The 21,369-nt window shown below is 38.6% G+C and overlaps 1 protein-coding gene across 2 annotated transcripts in view; it reads left to right on the forward strand.

Annotated features, from left to right (window-relative positions):
* LOC126272968 (2',5'-phosphodiesterase 12-like) overlaps positions 1-21,369 on the forward strand; it is a 173,997-nt gene that overhangs the window by 145,833 nt on the left and 6,795 nt on the right. For both annotated transcript variants that reach the window (XR_007549289.1, XM_049976299.1), the window contains one exon: positions 15,028-15,157. Coding sequence is in view for 1 of the 2 variants with exons in the window: in XM_049976299.1 (XP_049832256.1) it covers positions 15,028-15,135 (108 nt within the window). In the remaining variant the exon portion in view is untranslated. The remainder of the gene's footprint in view (positions 1-15,027; positions 15,158-21,369) is intronic.

The following is a 21,369-nucleotide window of genomic DNA, read 5'->3' on the forward strand; positions in this document are numbered from 1 at the left end:
CAGATTCTTGGTAGACATCGAACTCATGCCTTTTTTCATATTCTTGAGTGTATGGAGCCTCTGCACAGCTACTGGTGTACAGTCACAGTCCTTGTAAAACAGCTTTATGGCAGTGCATGATCCTGCATTGGGACGATCAAGATGAGTTGCTCAGATGCAAACTGAAGAACAGCTCTCTACCCTGCATCTTTTATTTTGCATATTTGGCCACTTACAGTGCTATCTAATGGCAAAATTTTTTCCCCCATAATGTTACCTCCTTCTTAAATAATATACTGTTCCAATTTGACATCATTCTGAGCAGTGGTGCTTTTTTACAGTGTTTTGAAACTAGAACATTAATTATAATCACCCAGTACTGTACAATCAGGCCAATGGCCTTGCTGCAATGGTAACACTGGTTCCTGTCAGATCACCAAAGTTAAGTGCTGTCGGGCTGGGCTAGCACTTGGATGGGTTACCATCTGGTCTGCCAAGTGCTGTTGGCAAGTGGGCTGCACTTAACCTTTGTGATACAAGCTGAGGAGCTACTTTATTGAGAAGTAGCGGCTCCAGTCTTAGAAACTGACATATGGCTGGAAGAGCAGTGTGCTGACTACAGCCCCCTCCATATCTTTATCCAGTGATGCCTGTCGGCTGAGGATGACAAGGTGGCCAGTTGGTACAGTTGGGCCTTCATGGCCTGTTCGGGAGGAGTTTAGTTTAGTTTTAATACTTTATAATCAACAGCATTCTAAACTAAAGCGAACTGTATATTGCATTGCTATTCTCAAACATTCTGAAAGGTAGACTTTTGCACCACTTTTGACTTTAGTGCTGGAACAGTCAGCTGTAAGTGGTAGATGTATCAGCTCTTCTCAGAATTTTTACAAATAATATTTCTTAGAATTATGTATTCACTGGCATCAAAATTTATAAACACAGAAGGCACAAATGCAACAGTTTTACTAACTTGATGACACAAATGAATGAACAACCCTTATAAGAACTCTTTCACCCGATACTGCAGACCACATAGGATTAACAGTGGATAGTTCGTCTTGATGTGATGAGGGGTTAAACAGTGAGCAGAGAGAGGGAGGGATAAGGGGCGACAATAGTAATCAATTATTGGTAATATAATGGAAATTGTTAGATAAAAAATCTACTCACCAAGCGGCAACAGGGGAACACACACACACACACACACACACACACACACACACACACACACACACACACACACACACACACACAAAAAGCATTTAACTTTTACAAGCTTTCAGAGCCAGTGGCTCCTCCTTCTGGCAGAAGAGTTGAAGGGGAAGGAATATGGTGAATGAAAAGTGCTGGAGAGGTTCAGGGAAAGAGATATAGTTCGGAAAAGTCACCCAGAACCCCGGGTCAGAGGAAACTTGCTGGATGGGACGAGATTTGAAAACTTGAGCACTTGAAGGTGGAAGATAGGGTAATATGCAAGGCAGAGATTACTACTAAAACATCGTGCATGAGTTAATAAGAGTGAAAAGCTAAGTGCGTTTTATGTAACACAGATGGGAGGCAAGACAGCAGAAAATAGAAAAGTCAGAAAATGGGAGGCATAGAAAACTAAAATGTAGTGAAGAAAGGAGAAGTTACTGTGAAGAAATGCTGGTACAGAAGGAATTAATGTAAATTAAGGCCAGATGGATGGCAAGAACCAAGAACATGTTGTAGTGCTAGTTCCCACCTGCAGAGTTCTGAGAAACTGGTGTCTGGGGGAAGAATCCAGATGGTGCGTGTCATGAAATGCGCTGAGGTCATGAATGTCATGTTGTACAGCATCCTCTACAACAGGATATTGTGTGTTGCCTGTCACCATGGCGTCCGGTACAGTTGTTTATAGTGAGAAAGTGAACAAAAGTTATAGTTGTGTGGTGAAAAATGGAACGTACATAAATTGTAACAGTGAAATAGTGAAGCTAAATGAGCGTGTATCAAGCCTGCAATTAATTGTAGATGTACTAAGGTGGGACATTGCGCATTTTGAAAATGAAAATGCCGAACTGAAAAAGGCGCGTAATATCCCGATCGCCAAAGCAAGTAAAACACGGAACTGGGAGCACAGGACTAGCATGATCACTGAAGAAAGAAGTGAAAAGGTGATAAATACAACGAATGGAACGAACCACGGCAATAAAAGCAGTTTCAGTGTCCTATCTACAATAAACAAATGCTCTGAAGTGGATATAAGCCTACAGGCAGAAACAACAAGGCAACATATGTTTACTAGGCCAAAAAGGGTTGGTCGTGTGAAACCCAGTGACTGTAGAATTCCTGTGGTAACAGAAAACCGTTTTAATGCACTAGATTCAGATATAAATGTGGAATCCATGGAAAACTGTGACGTCAACAACACGCCGAATCTATATAGTGACAAGCACATGAGCAGAAACTTCCGCAATAAACGTGAAGACAAACTCTAAGTGAAAATATTCTCTGATAGCCATGGACGTGAGATCGCAAAAATACTACGTTACAGTCATTGTATACAAGCAACTAGTATTGTCAAACCAGGTGCACCCATCCAAGAACTCATTAGAAACATAGAAACTGAAAATGATTGTCATATTGTCATCATAGCTGGAGCCAATAATGTATATAAAAACGACCTCCACAGTGAACACAAAACCTTAAAGCAGTACTAAATTCAACACAAGAGAAATCAGTTTTTGTCGTCGGAATTCCACATAGGCATGACCTTTCGGAATGGTCATAAGTGAACATGGAAATCATAAAAGCAAACAGGCAATACGCAAAGATTTGCAGGCCCTACCAAAATGCATATTTTATAAGTATGGACTCCTTGCAAAGAGACTGTTACACGAGACATGGCATGCACCTTAATAACAGAGGCAAGAAGATTCTGTGCCAAAACATCAGCATGATACTGAAAGCTTATGACAACCAAGAAGTAATTGCTGCTCTTCCTGGTCCTTGCTTGACACAAGCAGAGCCTGAAGAAATAGTTACTTCTACTGCAGCAGTAGAAGTAGAGGTGGAAGCAGCAGTTGTACCTACACACATAACAAATGCTGCAGCAGCAGTGCCTACCACACTTCATCTACAGGATTCAACAGCCAGTAGACAGGCACAATAAATAATACACACACAGAATTTCTAGCTTTCGCAACCGACAGTTGCTTCTTCAGGAAAGAGGGAAGGAGAGGGAAAGACGAAAGGATCTGGGTTTTAAGGTCAGAGGGTAAGGAGTCATTCCAATCCCGGGAGCGGAAAGACTTACCTTAGGGGGAAAAAAGGACAGGTGTACACTCGCACACACACACATATCCATCCGCACATACACAGGCACAATCTGGATGGATATGTGTGTGTGTGTGTGTGTGTGTGTGTGTGTGTGTGTGTGTGCGCGCGTGCGAGTATATACCTATCCTTTTTTCCCCCTAAGGTAAGTCTTTTCGCCCCCGGGATTGGAATGACTCCTTACCCTCTCCCTTAAAACCCACATCCTTTCATCTTTCCTTTTGCTTCCCTCTTTTCTGATGAAGCAGCCGCCGGCTGCGAAAGCTCGAAATTTTGTGTTTGTGTGTTATTTTATTGTGCCTGTCTACCGGTGCTTTCCCGCTTGGTAAGTCATATCCATTGTGATTGATCCCATGGTTTAATATAATCGAATTGATAAAAATCTATTCACCTAGTGGTAGCAGGAAACATATACAAAATATTTGGAAAGATGCAAGCATTTGGAGCCATTGGCTCCTCCTCCTTTTCTTTCATTCTTCTGTCTGCCTTTCCCTTTTGCCGAAAGGGAGAGCCATTGATTCGGAAGCTTGCATTTTTCCAAATCTTCTGTATTTGTTTTCTTCTGCTGCTGCTTGGTGCGTAAATTTTTATTGATACAGTTGTATTACATTTTCAGACTTTGATTATTTCCATTGATATAAGGTCCAGTGGTTTGGAAAATGTAGATTTAAAAGTGTGCAAACCTCCATACCCCAATTTGGGAGTGCTCCGTTTTGCTGAAAGATGTAGTCTGTCATGGAATAAACTGGGACATCAGCCATTGCTGAAGTCTGTCCAATTAAACATTATTTGAAACACTTAGCTCAATGAAGAAACATGGCTAGTACATTTTTGTGCTGAGATTGTTCCGTGCACATGATCTTTCAATGAGTTTTAACGTTCAGTTACACACACAAGCTATTGTACACTCCATATTTGAATGTTGTGCACGTTAACGTTCTACGTAAGTGGCAAAGTTGTCTCATCACTAAAAATGAGACCTGCTATAAATTTTTCTTCATCAATGGCTTCAAGCATTGCCATAACATAATGCATATGTTTGACATAGTCTTCCTATTTGAATTCCTGTAAAATTTGAATTATGTACAGTTTAGTTAGTTGGTTGTGTCTTCCATTGATCAATCACGTAGTATATATTACAGTACAGTGTTAAAGATTAACATTTCTATTATTTACCCCATTCCCTTAAATGGCACAACATGCATATACTATATTAATAGATTTATTTATTCCTATTCAAGAATTCATCTATGGTATAGAAGGAGCTGTCAAGGCGGCATGATTTCAATTAATTTTTGAAGCTATTACTGCTGTTTGTCAGACTTTTTATTTTATCTGGTAATTTGTCAAAAAAAATTATAGCAGCATATTTTTCCCCTTTCTGTGGCAAAGACACATGAATGTCACTGTTGTTTTTAAACTTGTCCATGTCGTAGAGAACAAATTTCATTAGTGAGTAAATGTACTGTGAGGCTGTTGTAAGAATTCCCAATCTTTTAAAAATATGCTTACAAGATGTGCAATTACGAACCCCACACATTATTCTAACCACTTTCTTTTGAGCAGTGAGTACTTTTTGTCTAAGTGTTGAGTTACCCCAAAATATTATTCCTTATGACATTAGAGACTGAAAGTATGCAAAGTATGTTAGCTTACTAATTTCTATATCCTCAAAATTGGCAATTATTCTGATTGCAAAAGTTGCTGAACCTAGTTGCTTCAGTTAGATCCAAAACACAAATTTTCAGGTCATTTTGAGAACATGTCAGATCATTGTTTGTTACATTTATGGCTTTATACAGGCATTGTATACTGATTTCAGTGGACTATGTTGAAAATAAAGATGAATTCTTTCAAAATTTCTTGCTGATACACTTGACTGGCTGATATTTATTCCTTTGCACAAAGCTTTGTTTCTTCAAACTGCTGGTGTCATATGTTAATGTTGTTGGCATTTGGAGATGCTTGCTTGTATTGGTGATAAAATCTCTGCAACTTGATGGCAGAATCACTGATGTTTAACTATAACCTGAAAAATGTTGTATTTACAGGATCCAACATTTTCCCTTTCGACATGAAACTTTTCACTTGTGCATCCACTTGCGCAATGATTGAAATTTGATTTTTCTTTTACATTATCTGTAATTTGTACTGATGTAACATTGCATTCTGGTTAGGTCACAGTGACTGCTGCAGTCCCGTGGAAGTCATACACTTTTCTGCATCTACACCTTCTTCTACAAGACTGCTCTGCAGTTCACACTTAAATGCGTAGCAGAGGGTTCATCAAACCACATTCAGACTATTTCTCTACAGTTCCAGTCTCTAACAGTGCACAGGAGAAATTAATACTTAAATTTTTCTGTGTGATCTCTGATTTCTCTTATTTTACTCTGCTGGTCATTTCTCACTACGTAGGTTGGTGGCAGTAACTTGTGGAGGAAGGTGATGATTGAAATTTCTTGAAAAGATTTCACCATAACAAAAAAATGCATTTGTTTTAATGATGGCTATCCCATCTCACTTATCATATCTGTGACACACTCTCCCATTTCATGATAATATAAAATGAGCTGCCCTTCATTGAACTTTCTCAATGTCCTCCATCAGTACTGTCTGGTAAGGGTACCATATGCAACAGCAGTACTGGACGAACAGGAGTACTATATGATGTATCTTTAATTGACCTGTTGCATTTTCTAAGTGTTTTGCCAATAAAATGTAGCCTTTGGTTTGCCTTCCCCACAATATTATCTATGTGGTCATAACAAATTAAGTAGTTTGTAATTGTAATTCCTAGATATTTAGTTGAATTGAGAGCCTTTAAATTTTTGTGATTTATTGTGTAATTGAAATTTAATGGATTTCTTTTTGTGCTCATGTGTATGACCTCACACTTTTCCTTATTGATAGAGAATTGCCGGTTTGTGCACCATTCATATATCATGCCTGTCATTTTACAATTGGTTTTGATCTTCTGATGACTTTTCTAGACAGTAAATGACAACATTTTCCAACTTCTTTGTATGGCTCCTGCTTAGACTGTGAAGGAGAAAAGTAAAAATTTTTTATTGAAATATATACCATCATCCTTTACCTCCACATTTATTTAGGTGCTTTGAGATTTAACTCGTATTTACAGAATAATTAGATTTTGAAAATTAGAAGATTTTGAGGGGAAAAAAGGTTGTAAGACCAATACATAAGAATTTATTACAAAACAAATGTACAAAACTAGTTCATTGAATTTATGTAACTGTTTTGACTGAGCAAAAATTACCTTGATATGATATTGCTAGAAATAGGTAGTCACAACCCTGCTGTACATTCTTCAGATAACCATCTGGTCTCTTTCATCACTTGTTTACTAGTAATGAATGCATCTCTCACAGAACAAACAGTGCTTGCTTGTTATCGATGGGACACAAGTGGGGACATGCCTTGCAGTTAGCCTGTTTGCTGCAGAACACTGTTTTTCATTTTCAATAAAATCTGTATATGCTTTCTTGAATATGTTTTCCCAGGTTCTTCATAAATATAAATAGGTTGGTTTGTTTGTGAAACAAATGCCTAAATTTCTTGTAGAGAATGTGGGAAATGGCCAGAAACATCATAAACACATAAGAAATACTGTCTTCCATCATTTCATTGTTCATCATTTAAAATAATTGCTCTCCATAATCAACACCAACTTTATTTCTTTTATAATCAGTACGAGATCAGGCTTCAGATTTTTTCCCACATGAGCCTTGGATTTTGTGTTGATGACACTTCTTGTCATGCTGTGTTTTGTGCAGGACGAAAACACCCGTAGTATCTTTCCAGTGAAGTGCTAGCACAGAGCATGTGCCCTCATCAAACAACCTTCCAGATGAACTTATGCTAGTATATAACAAGTCCATGTATATTGTATGACCCTTATGCAGATAAACATTGCACAAATGAATGACTTCTTTTTCCCCTGTACCAGTTCACAGTTCAAAACACTGCCTATTGCAGAATCACTAAGAATGAAAAAACTTTTTACCATACCTGTTCGGCTTGTTCTTGATATATACTCTAAATCAAATTCTTCCCCTAAAAGAACAAAAACTTTCATCAGATGTCACATTTTCATCAGGAGAAAAACTGCTTGTGTTCTTCATTATCATAAAAAGGCTAGATTTTGGCCAAAAGATTGTGGTTTGGTTGCCCCCTGTGTACATAATTGTCATTGTTACTCAAATGGAGTATAAAGTAAGTTGACCCAAATTTGTCTCTCCTAATGATTATTGCATGTAAAGATGAGTCTACCATGAGCTCATTGCTCAAATAGTGCATAGTATTTGGTTTGTGCACATGTGAATAATTATAGCAAAAAACTGATACATCTCATGTACCTACATAGCCAGAGCAGTGTTCAGTTTTTATGTTCTGTATCACATTCCCATTGATAAACAGGCTCCCCCAGTCAAATCCAGTTCTTTCAGCATCCGAAGGTGCCAAAACGTTACTTACACCTTCGCTCCTTTTGTCCACCATTATCTTGTTACATTTATTGAATCTTCTCTGGTTACCTTACAGAACATAATGAAAATTTTGGCTTCTTGGACCATTGTCAGATGGCAACCGATTTTCGCCAAGTAACATGAAACAGAGAGAGAGAATAAAGTAACACAAAATGTATGCCATTTAGAATTGTACCCTTCCTATATGCTCATCAGCAAGAATCAGTCAGTTGTCACAAAGAATGCTACTCTGTTCCTAATTTTTGAAGGAAAAAAAAACCTATCAATTGCATTTTAGAGTAGCAATAACTTAACTAGGATATTGTTCAGCTGTAAAGATACATTCAAATCTTTGTCACATAATGGCCATGTACAGGATCATCTGTAAATTCGATGATAAATTGTATATATCTGTCCTGCAGAACAGTTACAGTTGCAGTTACATTGTCTGAATATGAGAAAAGCTGGACTATAAAATACAGATTCAACCTTTGCTAAATATGTCATAATAAAAAAACTATTAATATTGTGTGCAATACTACACCTGTATATACTCTCCAACAAGGTGTGTGAGAAAAGTAATGAGACTGAGAACACTGCAAGCAATCTAGCAACACTGTGTTGTTCTACTTATGTAGACCGGTATGCTTATCTCTTTCAAATGTTCATTCTGAGCTTCAGCTCCATACAGCCACCAGGTGACTTTTGAGAGCACCATTAGTGAAGTCGAAGTTTCGTTTTTGTTCTGCGCTAGGGAAATGGAACAGCAGAACTTAATAGTAATATTGAGCCATCAAGTTCAATATTAATCTCGGGGAATCCATGAACATACCTTTGAAAAATTGTAACAGACCTATGAGGAACATTTCTTATCAAGAGCATAAGTTTGTCACTGACACAAATCATTTTTGGAAGGTCAAAAAAAAAAAAAAAAAAAGAGTTGAAGATGAACCTCGCTCTGAGAGACCTTCAACTTCAAAAACCAATGAAAACATCAAACATGTGCTTGCTAAATAAAGAATTTGTTCTTCCAGTACAAAATGTCACCAAAGTGTTTTACAAAGATGTCCTTGAAAGGCTCAGGAAAAGAGTGAATCGAATGAGGCCAGACATTGCAGAGAAGTGGATGCAGCATCGTGATAATGTCCAGTGTCACACAGGCACTTCCCTCATGGAATTTTTGATCTCAAAAGGCATTCATGTTGTTCTGCTGCCCCCCTATTCACCTGATAGAAGTCCTTGTGACTTTTTTTTTCCTGAAATTGAAAAATGTATTAAAAGGACATAATTTTGGCACTCTGGAGATCATTCAAAAGGATGTGACTGACATGTTAAAAGGCCCTACCAGTTGAAGCCATTCAATGCTTCTACAATGACTGGGAACAACGACTCTGCTGGTGTACAGCTGCCAAAGGGAACTGCTATTAAGGAGACTGTGTTGTTGTTTGAAAAAATAAAGATGCTGGTAGATAAAATTGGATCTCATTGCTTTACTCACACATCTTGTGTATATAACCTCAAAAATTTCTGAGAATACTGACAGTGAAGTGGTGGTTTAGTAGTATCCTTAGAACTTACAGGTTGTGTTTTTTGGAGCTTTCTGAACATAAATTATATTCTGCCATCCAAAAGAAGTTATTAATAGAGTCCTAACCTTTTCTGCCTCTTATGCTATTTCCTAACTTCTATCTAGTTGCTAAATGCACTTCTTTATTTTTAAGTGCAAACATATTGTTGTTCTCATAACTTTAATTAGAATTGTACAGTAAAACTCGTAATGTAATTTTTGTTAGATCATTCCAGAAGAAGGAATTAATTTTTTATTCTGTCACCAAATGTAATTTTTGCCAAATGATGCTTTAGAGAGATCACAAAATTCATTATGTCACTGAAAAGCAGTAACTCTTATGGCTGTGATGACATTTTCACCAAAGTACTACATTCTTGTGCTGAGTTAATAGTGCTTCCATTGAGATACCTGGTTGTAATCAGTTTCATGAAATACTGATTCATGCAAAAGTAATACCAATTTATGAAAATGGAGACAAGCTAGAAAACTCTAATTATAAACCCATCTGATACGTCCAGTAATTTTTTTTCTGTTGGGGAGGGGGTTGGGGGGAAGGTAGCTTACAACAGAATACTGAAATATCTTTCCATGAATAATATTTAAACAGCAGCTCCAATGTCTTCCATAAAGCTTACTGTAATAAGAAAGTAATATATGATTTTGTGGACTCAGTTCTGGTAAAACTAAACAAAAAAATTACTGTGCTATCTCTCTAAAGCCTTTGATTGTGTAGATCATAAACTTATGTTTGGGAACTCAAATGGTATGCTGTTAAGGGCATTCCCCTTGCTTGGAAGGAGTCATATCTTTAAAAATTATGTAGCAAATTTGATCTGGGGAAACAGAAATATGGTATTCCGTAATGTTCAGTCCTTGGCCTGTTCCTGTTCTTGGCTTTCATAAATGATTCACCTGGGACATTGGAGGGCTCTTCAAAATCCGTGATGTTTACTGGTACTAATATACTAATAAACGGCCCAACACATCTATACCAGACACAGGCAGGAGAAAACTAGAATGGGCGTACAACTGGCTTATGGCCAACAACTTAACCCTTAATCTTACAAAGACACTTACAATGTAATCACACAAGAGAATCAATTTTAGGTTTTATAAGTAGAGATCAGTAGGCACAAACTGGATGAGACTGAACATGTGAAGTTCTTAGACATTCAGATTGGTAACTATTGTGGCACAAAACACAAATGGACACTGGATTTTGAATTGGTTTACTGTGTACCACACACAATGGCCCAATGTACAGTAACATGGAACTGCACTCGGAGGTAATACAAAGTCTGTAGTGTGACGAAGTGTCCAGGTCTCGAAAGCTGCACATAGCTACAGTTAACAGCATGGCTAGGACTGATCCTGTGAGGCTAACATTGTCCTACATATAGGTAGTTACAGTGGAGGCTGATGGTGGAACCCCTGGTGTCATTCTCCACATTTGCAGCTACTGAGCCTTAGTTCGACATGTAAATAACTTACGCAGTGTGTTGAGTTGCTCATGCACCTGGCACAGCATACAGATCTGGAGTGTGGCGCATGGCGAAAGGGTGTGGTAACTACTGGTTTACCACAATAACAAACAGAGATGACATTACCATGTGGGTAATTTAAGCAAAAGTTTGGTTCTGCTTGATTTGGACTTAGAAATCTTTCTCATTGTGTCAATCTGCAGATGGGATTGCTAGCACATTTTGTGTACTTTCACTCGCGATTGTGCTATGGCATAATAATCTGGGGCAATACAGCAAATGACAATCAAGTAAAAGTTGATGACAGAACACCTTGCTGAAGTATCTTCAGATATCTAAAGATTATTATGCATACATGCCAATATCTACACTTCCAAATCGTGTTTGAGATTAATAATATGAGTGAATTTAGGATTAATAATGTAGTTCACAACCCAAACACTAGAAGTAAAAATAGTTTCTATTGAGGCAATGCATTCCCATCTAGAGGTGAAAATGAAATTTTCTATTATAATTCCAAAAGCTTTAACAGGTTACCAGCAGACTTCAGGCAGAAATTTGAGAATCCACAGATATTCAAAAAGAAAATGAGTTACTCATTAGCTGTTTCTTCCATAATTTATCAGAATATTTGGAACCTGACGTGAATTTCATTACTCCAGTGTCTATATTTTACAATTATAGAACATAATCTCTGATCAGTACCTACATTCAGGAGAAATGCTAGTGCTGCCAGTTGACACATACAAAAGTACAGACACAATCCCATCTAGAGACATAATCCAAGTTTTCAGAATTAATAGTTCCTTCCCCAGGTCCCTCTCATCCTGGAATCTAGGTGACCTGTCTTTTCTTTGTAACCTTCACCAACCTGTCCCTCTCTCCTCACCAACAAAAGAACTATGCCCTGAAAGCTAGGATTGTGTATCTAATTTTATGTGTGTTGGCAGCACTAACATTTCTTCTAAAGGAAATTATGATCCAGCAATTCTGTCACAAAATTTTGTTGTTTTGCTGAGAGAGTTTTCTTCCTGGTACAACTAACATTTATGATAAATGGAGCTTAACTTTTCCAGTGTACAAAAAGCTGATTGTGATCTGTGTAAAGTTATGTAAATACATTTTTGAAGTATTAGAATAAAAACAACAGCAGAGCAGTAGAAAAGGAGGGACAGTGTTTCCCTCAAGGCAGTCATTTTTGTCCTAACGTATATAAAGTAATTTCGTTGTGGTTCCCGTAATTTTTCAGCATCAGTAGAATAGCACTAGTCATAATGTGTTGTTAGTATGTTTGAAAGAAGTAGCCTGCAGTGGCCATTTATTGTGTAACTCAACTTGTTTCTCATCCATAAAGGCTCTTCCTCATGTTGAGATTTATGGAACATAGTGTGTGAATAAATGAATGAGTTCAGGTAGCTTAAATAAAAAAATTGCTTACATGTTTCTTTTAGTCTTAATTTTATGAGATTACTAACTTTCCCACAAATTTATTTTTCTCTCACTGTTTGGACCGTTGTTGAAACTACATTTACTGGAGATTTCTCTGTCTCCAGTACTCCTTTATGAGTTTGTTGGCCTGCTTCCTTTATTCTTGTGCCCCAGCTTATTACTTTATTTATCTTGAAATCCTTCTAAATTTTGTTTTCTGTTCCTAAATGAACATCTTTGTAACATTTGGGAGTCAGGGTTGGTAGATTTTTATTGCTCTTTCTAGACCTTCTTTAATCTTTAGTAATCTCATTATTTTTCTGAAAGAAGTTGAATATCTGGTTTTTTGTTCATTCTGTGTTGGTGTTGGAGAAATATCTGTCTCTTTGTTCCCATGAACTCCAGCAAATTCTCTTCACATTTTTCAAGACTTATCTTTTTCAAAGTTTTCATATATCTTCATTGCTGACTGCACTTGCAATGATTTTCCTTACAGTTATTTTCCTCTAGGTGTAGTATTTTCAAACAACAGTTCATGAAAAGGCATTCACTGACATAAAAGCACTCTTGTTTTGACCCTAGTGTTGTAGCGTCTTATTTGAGCTTTCCAGATCATGTGCTTCGTACTGTGGATTTTTTTGTCAATCCCTTTGTATATACATATATTTTTCATTTTTAAGAACCACCAGCAATACCTCAACTTCGACAGCAGCCACCTATTATGTACCAAGATATCCATTCCATACAACCTAGCCACCCGTGACCATTGTGTTTGTAGTTGCAAGCAGTCCTTCTAAAGATAACCTAGGGTCCCACTGAGGACTTTGCAAACCATTATTACCCTCCCAACCTTATCCAGAAACAGATCTCCCATACCTTATCTTTCCAGTCACACACAACTTCCCAAAGTTTACTGTGCAGCCACAGAGGACATTCCCCTCATGACCCAGTATTGGAGCAACTGAATCACATTCCTTGCTAGGTTTCTGACTACCTCTCATCGTGCCCTGAAATAGGAATGTCCTGTCCTCTATCTTTCCCACCCCTCCCACAGTGGTATTTGACTGCTCACTGAACCTACACAATATCCTCGTCCAATCCTGCACAACCCCTGCTCCTAACCCCTCGCCTCATGGCTTATGTCCCTGTAATATGCAAGACCTGCCCCAGACATCCTCCCACCGCCATCTACTTCAGTCTGGTCACAAGCATCACCTATCACATCTGAGGCAGGGCTACCTGTGAAACCAGCCATGTGATCTACATGCTAAGCTGCAGTCACTGTGCTGTGTACTGTGTGGGCATGACAACCAACCAGCTGTCTGTCTTCATAAACGGCCATTGACAGACTAAGACTAAGAAGCAGCTGGACCACCCAATTGCTGAGCACACTGCCCAACACAACATTCTTCATTTTGGTGACTGCTTCACAACCTGTGCCATCTGGTTTCTTCTTGACAATACCACATTTTCTGAAGTGCACAGGTGGGAACCCTCCCTACAATATATCCTATGTTCTTGTAACCCTCCTGTCACTAACCTACATCGTCCCTGCCGTATGCGCCCACAAACAGTACTGTACCATCCCCAACCTCTTTCCTGCTATTACTCCCCCTCACTGCCCCGGCCTCCTCCTTATCCCCACCACCTAGATTGCTTTTCCCATCATGTGAAGTTGCTCACAGTCTGGCCTTGACAGTCAGAGGCAGTGGTCGTGTGTGTGTGTGTGTGTGTGTGTGTGTGTGTATTTGTATTCTGCCTTTTTCAGGAGAAGGCTTTTTACCCCCCAAGAAGCTTACTTGTTTAATGTCTTTTTGTTCTGCCTGCCTGTGTGACTCAACATCTCCACTATATGGTGAGGAGCAATCTATCCTTTACATAATATTTAACAATGTAGAAAGGATAAACTGCTACTCACAACACAGAAGAGGCACTGAGTCACAAACAGGCAAAGTGAAAAAGAATATTAGAAACATTTTAGGATGAAGTCCTTCTTCAGAAGGACATGTGTGTGAGTTATTCTTGTGTGAAACTGTAAGAATTTTATACTTCTGAAGAAGGACTTTGTCCAGAAGCTAAAGTATTTCTAGGATTCCTTTGAATTGTGCCTGTCTGCAACTCAGTATCTCCTCCTATGTGGTGAGTACCAATCTATCCTTTCCATATTTTGTTATTCCATCCTGGGCTTTCCATTATAATCCATTTCTTTTTATATTCCCCAAAAAGGTACGTAAACTTCTTGACATTTTCTTATGTCCTGTCTCTATTTCAAGGAATTCTGCTCAGTTTTATCAAGAATTTCATCTCTTATGCCAATGTTGATGGTCCTCTGGGCCTTCTTCAGCAAAAGCAGGCAATTTAATTAGAGAGTTGGCTTTATTCTTTGGTCATCAAACCATGAGTTCCAAATTCTTGTGACCCTTTTTTGGCGCAGTTGATCAAGAGTTTTGGTTTTGACCATATTGTATCTTTACAAAATGTTGCATATTATGATATTATTCATATAGATTCTCTCTCATTTTGTTGCTGTTTTCTCTTAAATGATATTTTCTTTAAATTGTATTAAATTAGAAGTATAAATTACAAATATTGTATAAAATATTACAATTTTTTTCTTCTTTTTTAGCTGGCCTTGCTCATCAGACTGATGCTATCCTTCAATGTTCATGTATTTTCCCTTACAAAATCATTATGTTTTATTTTAAACCAGTCTTACATGTACAACTAGTTTCATCAGAGCTGAATACAAAATGTGTTATATATTCCTCTTTGTTTGTAGGTTGTGCCTTTACCTCATGAAGAAGAAGTCAAGGAACATGAAGCAATACCGAGTGTAGTTTTTCCATCTGATCATTTAGCATTAATAGCTGATCTCTGCTGGACCTGAAATGTTCTTTATCTTGTGTACAGTAAGTAATATTATCATATTTTATATGTGATTAGTACTGCTGGCCAGAGTGGCCGAGCGGTTCTAGGCACTACAGTCTGGAACTGCGCGACCACTACGGTCACAGGTTCGAATCCTGGCTCGGGAATGGATGTGTGTGATGTCCTTAGGTTAGTTAGGTTTAAGTAGTTCTAAGTTCTAGGGACTGATGACCTCAGCAGTTAAGTCCCATAGTGCTCAGAGCCATTTGAACCATTTGTGATTAGTACTGTATTATTTGTGGTTCTGAAAAGGAAGTATCTAGTGAGAATGTAATCTTATGCTACATTCTTAAAATTAGTACCCATATACTCTTTTTGCTGCAAATACTTATTACTTCCATGGGCTATTCCAGTTTCAGTGATCGTATGTTCACTGTCCCCCCCCCCTATGAAACATAGACCTTGCCGTTGGTGGGGAGGCTTGCGTGCCTCAGCGATACAGATAGCCGTACTGTAAGTGCAACCACAACGGAGGGGTATCTGTTGAGAGGCCAGACAAACGTATGGTTCCTGAAGAGGGGCAGCAGTCTTTTCAGTAGTAGCAGGAACAACAGTCTGGATGATTGACTGATCTGGCCTTGTAACCCTAACCAAAACTGCCTTGCTGTGCTGGTACTGCGAACGACTGAAAGCAAGAGGAAACTACGGCCGTAATTTTTCCCGAGGGCATGCACCTTTACTGTATGGATAAATGATGATGGCATCCTCTTGGGTAAAATATTCTGGAGGTAATATAGTCCCCCATTCAGATCTCCGGGCGGGGACTACTCAGGAGGACGTCGTTATCAGGAGAAAGAAATCTGGCGTTCTACGGATCGGAGTGTGGAATGTGAGATCCCTTAATCAGGCAGGTAGGCTAGAAAATTTAAAAAGGGAAATGGATAAGTTAAAGTTAGATATAGTGGGAATTAGTGAAGTTCGGTGGCAGGAGGAACAAGACTTTTGGTCAGGTGAATACAGGGTTATAAATACAAAATCAAATAGGGGTAATGCAGGAGTAGGTTTAATAATGAATAGGAAAATAGGAATGCGGGTAAGCTACTACAAACAGCATAGTGAACGCATTATTGTGGCCAAGATAGATACGAAGCCCACACCTACCACAGTAGTACAAGTCTATATGCCAACTAGCTCTGCAGATGATGAATAAATTGAAGAAATGTATGATGAAATAAAAGAAATTATTCAGATAGTGAAGGGAGACAAAAATTTAAGTCATGGGTGACTGGAATTCGGTAGTAGGAAAAGGGAGAGAAGGAAACGTAGTAAGTGAATATGGATTGGGGGTAAGGAATGAAAGAGGAAGCCGCTTGGTGGAATTTTGCACAGAGCACAACTTAATCATAGCTAACACTTGGTTCAAGAATCATAAAAGAAGGCTGTATACATGGCAGAATCCTGGAGATACTAGAAGGTATCAGATAGATTATATAATGGTAAGACAGAGATTTAGGAACCAGGTTTTAAATTGTAAGACATTTGCAGGGGCAGATGTGGACTCTGACCACAATCTATTGGTTATGAACTGTAGATTAAAACTGAAGAAACTGCAAAAAGGTGGGAATTTAAGGAGATGGGACCTGGATAAACTGAAAGAACCAGAGGTTGCACTGAGTTTCAGGGAGAGCATAAGGGAACAATTGACAAGAATGGGGGAAAGAAATACAGTAGAAGAAGAATGGGTAGCTTTGAGGGATGAAGTAGTGAAGGCAGCAGAGGATCAGGTAGGTAAAAAGATGAGGGCTAGTAAAAGTCCTTGGGTGACAGAAGAAATATTGAATTTAATTGATGAAAGGAGGAAATATATAAATGCAGTAAATGAAGCAGGCAAAAAGGAATACAAACGTCTCAAAAATGAGATCGACAGGAGGTGCAAAATGGCTAAGCAGAGGACAAATGTAAGGATGTAGCGGCTTATCTCACTAGGGGTAAGATAGATACTGCCTACAGGATAATTAAAGAGACCTTTGGAGAAAAGAGAGGCACCTGTATGAATATCAAGAACTCAGATGGAAACCCAGTTCTAAGCAAAGAAGGTGGAAGGAGTATGTAGAGGGTTTATACAAGGACGATGTACTTGAGGACAATATTATGGAAATGGAAGAGGATGTAGATGAAGACGAAATGGGAGATAAGATACTGCGTGAAGATTTTGACAGAACACTGAAAGACCTGAGTCGAAACAAGGCCCCAGGAGTAGACAACATTCCATTAGAACTACTGGCAGCCTTGGGAGAGCCAGTCCTGACAAAACTCTACCATCTGGTGAGCAAAATGTATGAGACAGGCGAAATACCCTCAGACTTCAAGAAGAATATAATAATTCCAATCCCAAAGAAAGCAGGTATTGACAGATGTGAAAATTACCGAACTAACAGTTTAATAAGTCACATCTGCAAAATACTAACGTGAATTCTTTACAGGTGAATGGAAGAACTGGTAGAATGCAACCTTGGGGAAGATCAGTTTGGATTCCGTACAAATATGGGAACACGTGAGGCAATACTAACCCTATGACTTATTTTAGAAGCTAGATTAAGAAAAGGCAAACCTACGTTTCTAGCATTTGTAGACTTAGAGAAAGCTTTTGACAATGTTGACTGGAATACTCTCTTTCAGATTCTGAAGGTGGCAGGGGTAAAATACAGGGAGCGAAAGGCTATTTACAATTCGTACAGAAACCAGATGGCAGTTATAAGAGTTGAGGGACATGAAAGGGAAGCAGTGGTTGGGAAGGGAGTGAGACAGGGTTGTAGCCTCTCCCCGATGTTGTTCAATCTGTATATTGAGCAAGCAGTAAAGGAAACAAAAGAAAAATTTGGAGTAGGTATTAAAATTCATGGAGAAGAAGTAAAAACTTTGAGGTTTGCCGATGACATTGCAATTCTGTCAGAGACAGCAAAGGACTTGGAAGAGCAGTTGAACAGAATGGACAGTGTCTTGAAAGGAGGATATAAGATGAACATCAACAAAAGCAAAACGAGGATAATGGAATGTAGTCGAATTAAGTCTGGTGATGCTGAAGGAATTAGGTTAGGAAATGAGACGCTTAAAGTAGTAAATGAGTTTTGCTATTTGGGGAGCAAAATAACTGATGATGGTCGAAGTAGAGAGGATATAAAATGTAGACTGGCAATGGCAAGGAAAGCGTTTCTGAAGAAGAGAAATTTGTTAACATCGAGTATAGATTTAAGTGTCAGGATGTCGTTTCTGAAAGTATATGTATGGAGTGTAGCCATGTATGGAAGTGAAACATGGACGGTAACTAGTTTGGACAAGAAGAGAATAGAATCTTTTGAAATTTGGTGCAACAGAAGAATGCTGAAGATTAGATGGGTAGATCACATAACTAATGAGGAGGTATTGAATAGAATTGGGGAGAAGAGGAGTTTGTGGCACAACTTGACTAGAAGAATGGATCGGTTGGTAGGACATGTTCTGAAGCACTAAGGGATCACCAACTTAGTACTGAAGGTCAGCGTGGAGGGTAAAAATCGTAGAGGGAGACCAAGAGGTGAGTATGCTAAGCAGATTCAGAGTGATGTAGGCTGCAGCAGGTACTGGGAGATGAAGAAGCTTGCACAGGATAGAGTAGTGTGGAGAGCTGCATCAAACCAGTTCCAGGACTGAAGACAACAACAACAACAACATATTCACTGTAAATTGCAGTTTCTACTCAAAACAACTTGTTGTTATTACGTACAAGCAGGTACTGTTTTTTTAATACTGTTGTTGCTCTGTCACTGACTATTGCTGTACCCTGAGGCACATTTAATCTTTGTACCTACTGCTGCTGCTGTCTGTTGCTGGAAGTGTTGCACTGCATTATGTGTCTGGGACATCATTTCTTTTGTTGCTGCTGAATGCATATATGTGTGTGTTGTTATCCTTTTGTAGAGGATTTGTGTGAACCTCACAGTATCTGTACTGCTAATTTGGATACATTTCGGTACTTAGAATACGTTTTCCCATTGACTTGGAGTCATTTTTCTGTGTGGTCTGCCATTACAGTTTTGGGGTTTATGGAGTGCTGACCTTATATAACAGTTTGTGTCAGTACTCTGACTAAATTCGTAATAAAATGGTGTATTTATCCTGTAGTCCCAAATACAAGTATATACTCATTCCACACCTGTAAATAGTATGATGGTAAGCAGCATTAGTCTTGTTTGCTTAAATACTAGTTCTAAATGACAAAACAAGTATTGACAAAATTATTTAATTGGATAGATAAAAAAAATCCACTCACCAAGTGGCGGCGGAGCACACACATAATATCCGGTTGTAATCGGCAAACTTTTGGAGCCAGTGGCTCCTTCTTCAGGCAGAAGGGTTGAAGGGGAAGGAAGAAGAGTGAAGGAAAAGGACTGAAGAGGTCTACGAAAAAGGGTAGATTTCAGGAAAGTCAGCCAGAACCATAGGTCAGAGGAAACTTAGCGTACCACAAGCAGGAAAGATTGATTGTTGGGTGCTGGATCAGATGAGATTTGAAAACCTGAGAGCTTGAAGGTGAAAGACAGAGTAATATGCTTAAACATCATGAATGAGTTAATAAGAGTGAAAAGCTAAGTGCATTGTATGTGACAGAGGTGGGAAGGGTTGGTGAAAAATAGACGGGAAAGATAATGAAAGATGCAGAAAACTAAAATGTAGTGAAGTAAAGATTAGTTACAGTGAAGAACTGCTGAGACAGAGAAATTAATGTAAATTAAGGCCAAGTGGGTGGCAAGAACCAAGGACTTGTTTTAGGGCTAGTTCCCAACTACGGAGTTTTGAGAAACTAGTGTCTGGGGGAATAATACAGATGGCGCGTGTGGTAAAACAGGTGCCGAGGAGACAAATGTCATGTTGTACAGCATCCTCTGCAACAGGATATTGTGAGTTGCCAGTATACACCCTCTGCCTATGCCCATTCATCCTAATTGATAATTGGCGGTAGGCATGCCGATGTTGATGTTCAAACAGTGTTTACATAACCACGACGTCTCACATGAGGGGGGACAGCATGCCACACTGCCCCCTCATCACTTCCACCCATACATTACCATGCCTGCCCACTGCATTCTGCAGCAGCCGCCATCATGGAGCGATGAAATGGGCGTTAGTGCCATCATTGGTGTTTTCTGTGACTAGTAATCTCTGTGCCTTGTGAGACCGGTGCTTTTTTTCACAGTATCAGCTCTTTTTCTTAATTTGGTACCAGTGCTTTTTTTCGTAATCATCATTTTTTCTGTACCTTCAATTTTTATTTACCACATATTTTTCCATGCCTAGTGTTTTATGTCTGTACATATGTATGAGGTTTTCCCACCCCTAGAAAGGAGGAGTGATGTCACTCATGAAGCATTCAAATTCACGCAGAGATCAGTCATCCATACATTCCACAGGGATGTTTATAAAGGGTACCTGGGTCGGCCCCCTGGTGCCCTACCAAAGAAACAGCATTATTTAAGCAATTATAAATGAGTGCTCAGCCTGTTCTGTAACCTGTATTACTCTTGTCCATTCACTGTCTTCAGTGCTACACACAACGTATACTTCACTGTATCTTACATTGGCTCTAGAAAGTAATATGTTCCATAAATCATATTTGTTCTTGCTATAAGAAACCCAAGTCTGCTTTTTTGTGGAGGGGGGGGGGGGGGCAGTTTCCAGTTGCTAGACACTTGTTGTCATACTGTGGCTATCTTTACAGTTTACTGGTTTACTGCGTCTCATTTCAAAAGAGGCTTTGTTGTCCTGATCATATGATTGTGGAATTACTTCAAAGATTTTTTTCCTCTAAAGCTGCACATTTTTGCTAATGGTTATGTTTATTTCATTAATGAATCAATAATCTATGGCAATAGGAGTTCATATATATCTGCAAGTGCTGGTTCTCATAAATAAGTAATGTTTTTGCAAACAAATTGTTACTACTGGAGGAATTTGTTACACTGTTACTATAGGGATGCTGTCCTAAAATGATCTGTAAAGGTTATTTGCTTAAGTGAACATTGGCTTAGAGATGAAAATATAAATTTATTTAACAAACTTACAGCTTATGAAGTAGCAGCTAGCTTCTGTAGAGACAGTGGGTATGGTGGTTCATGTATTCTGGTTTATTCATCAATAAAATATCAAATTACACACAAAATTTCAATAATTTAAATTAAGAACGCACATTTGAGAGTTGCTGAACTTAAGGACTATA

This window comes from Schistocerca gregaria, chromosome 5 (assembly GCF_023897955.1).
Source record: "Schistocerca gregaria isolate iqSchGreg1 chromosome 5, iqSchGreg1.2, whole genome shotgun sequence".
Classification (NCBI taxonomy): Eukaryota; Metazoa; Arthropoda; class Insecta; order Orthoptera; family Acrididae; genus Schistocerca; species Schistocerca gregaria.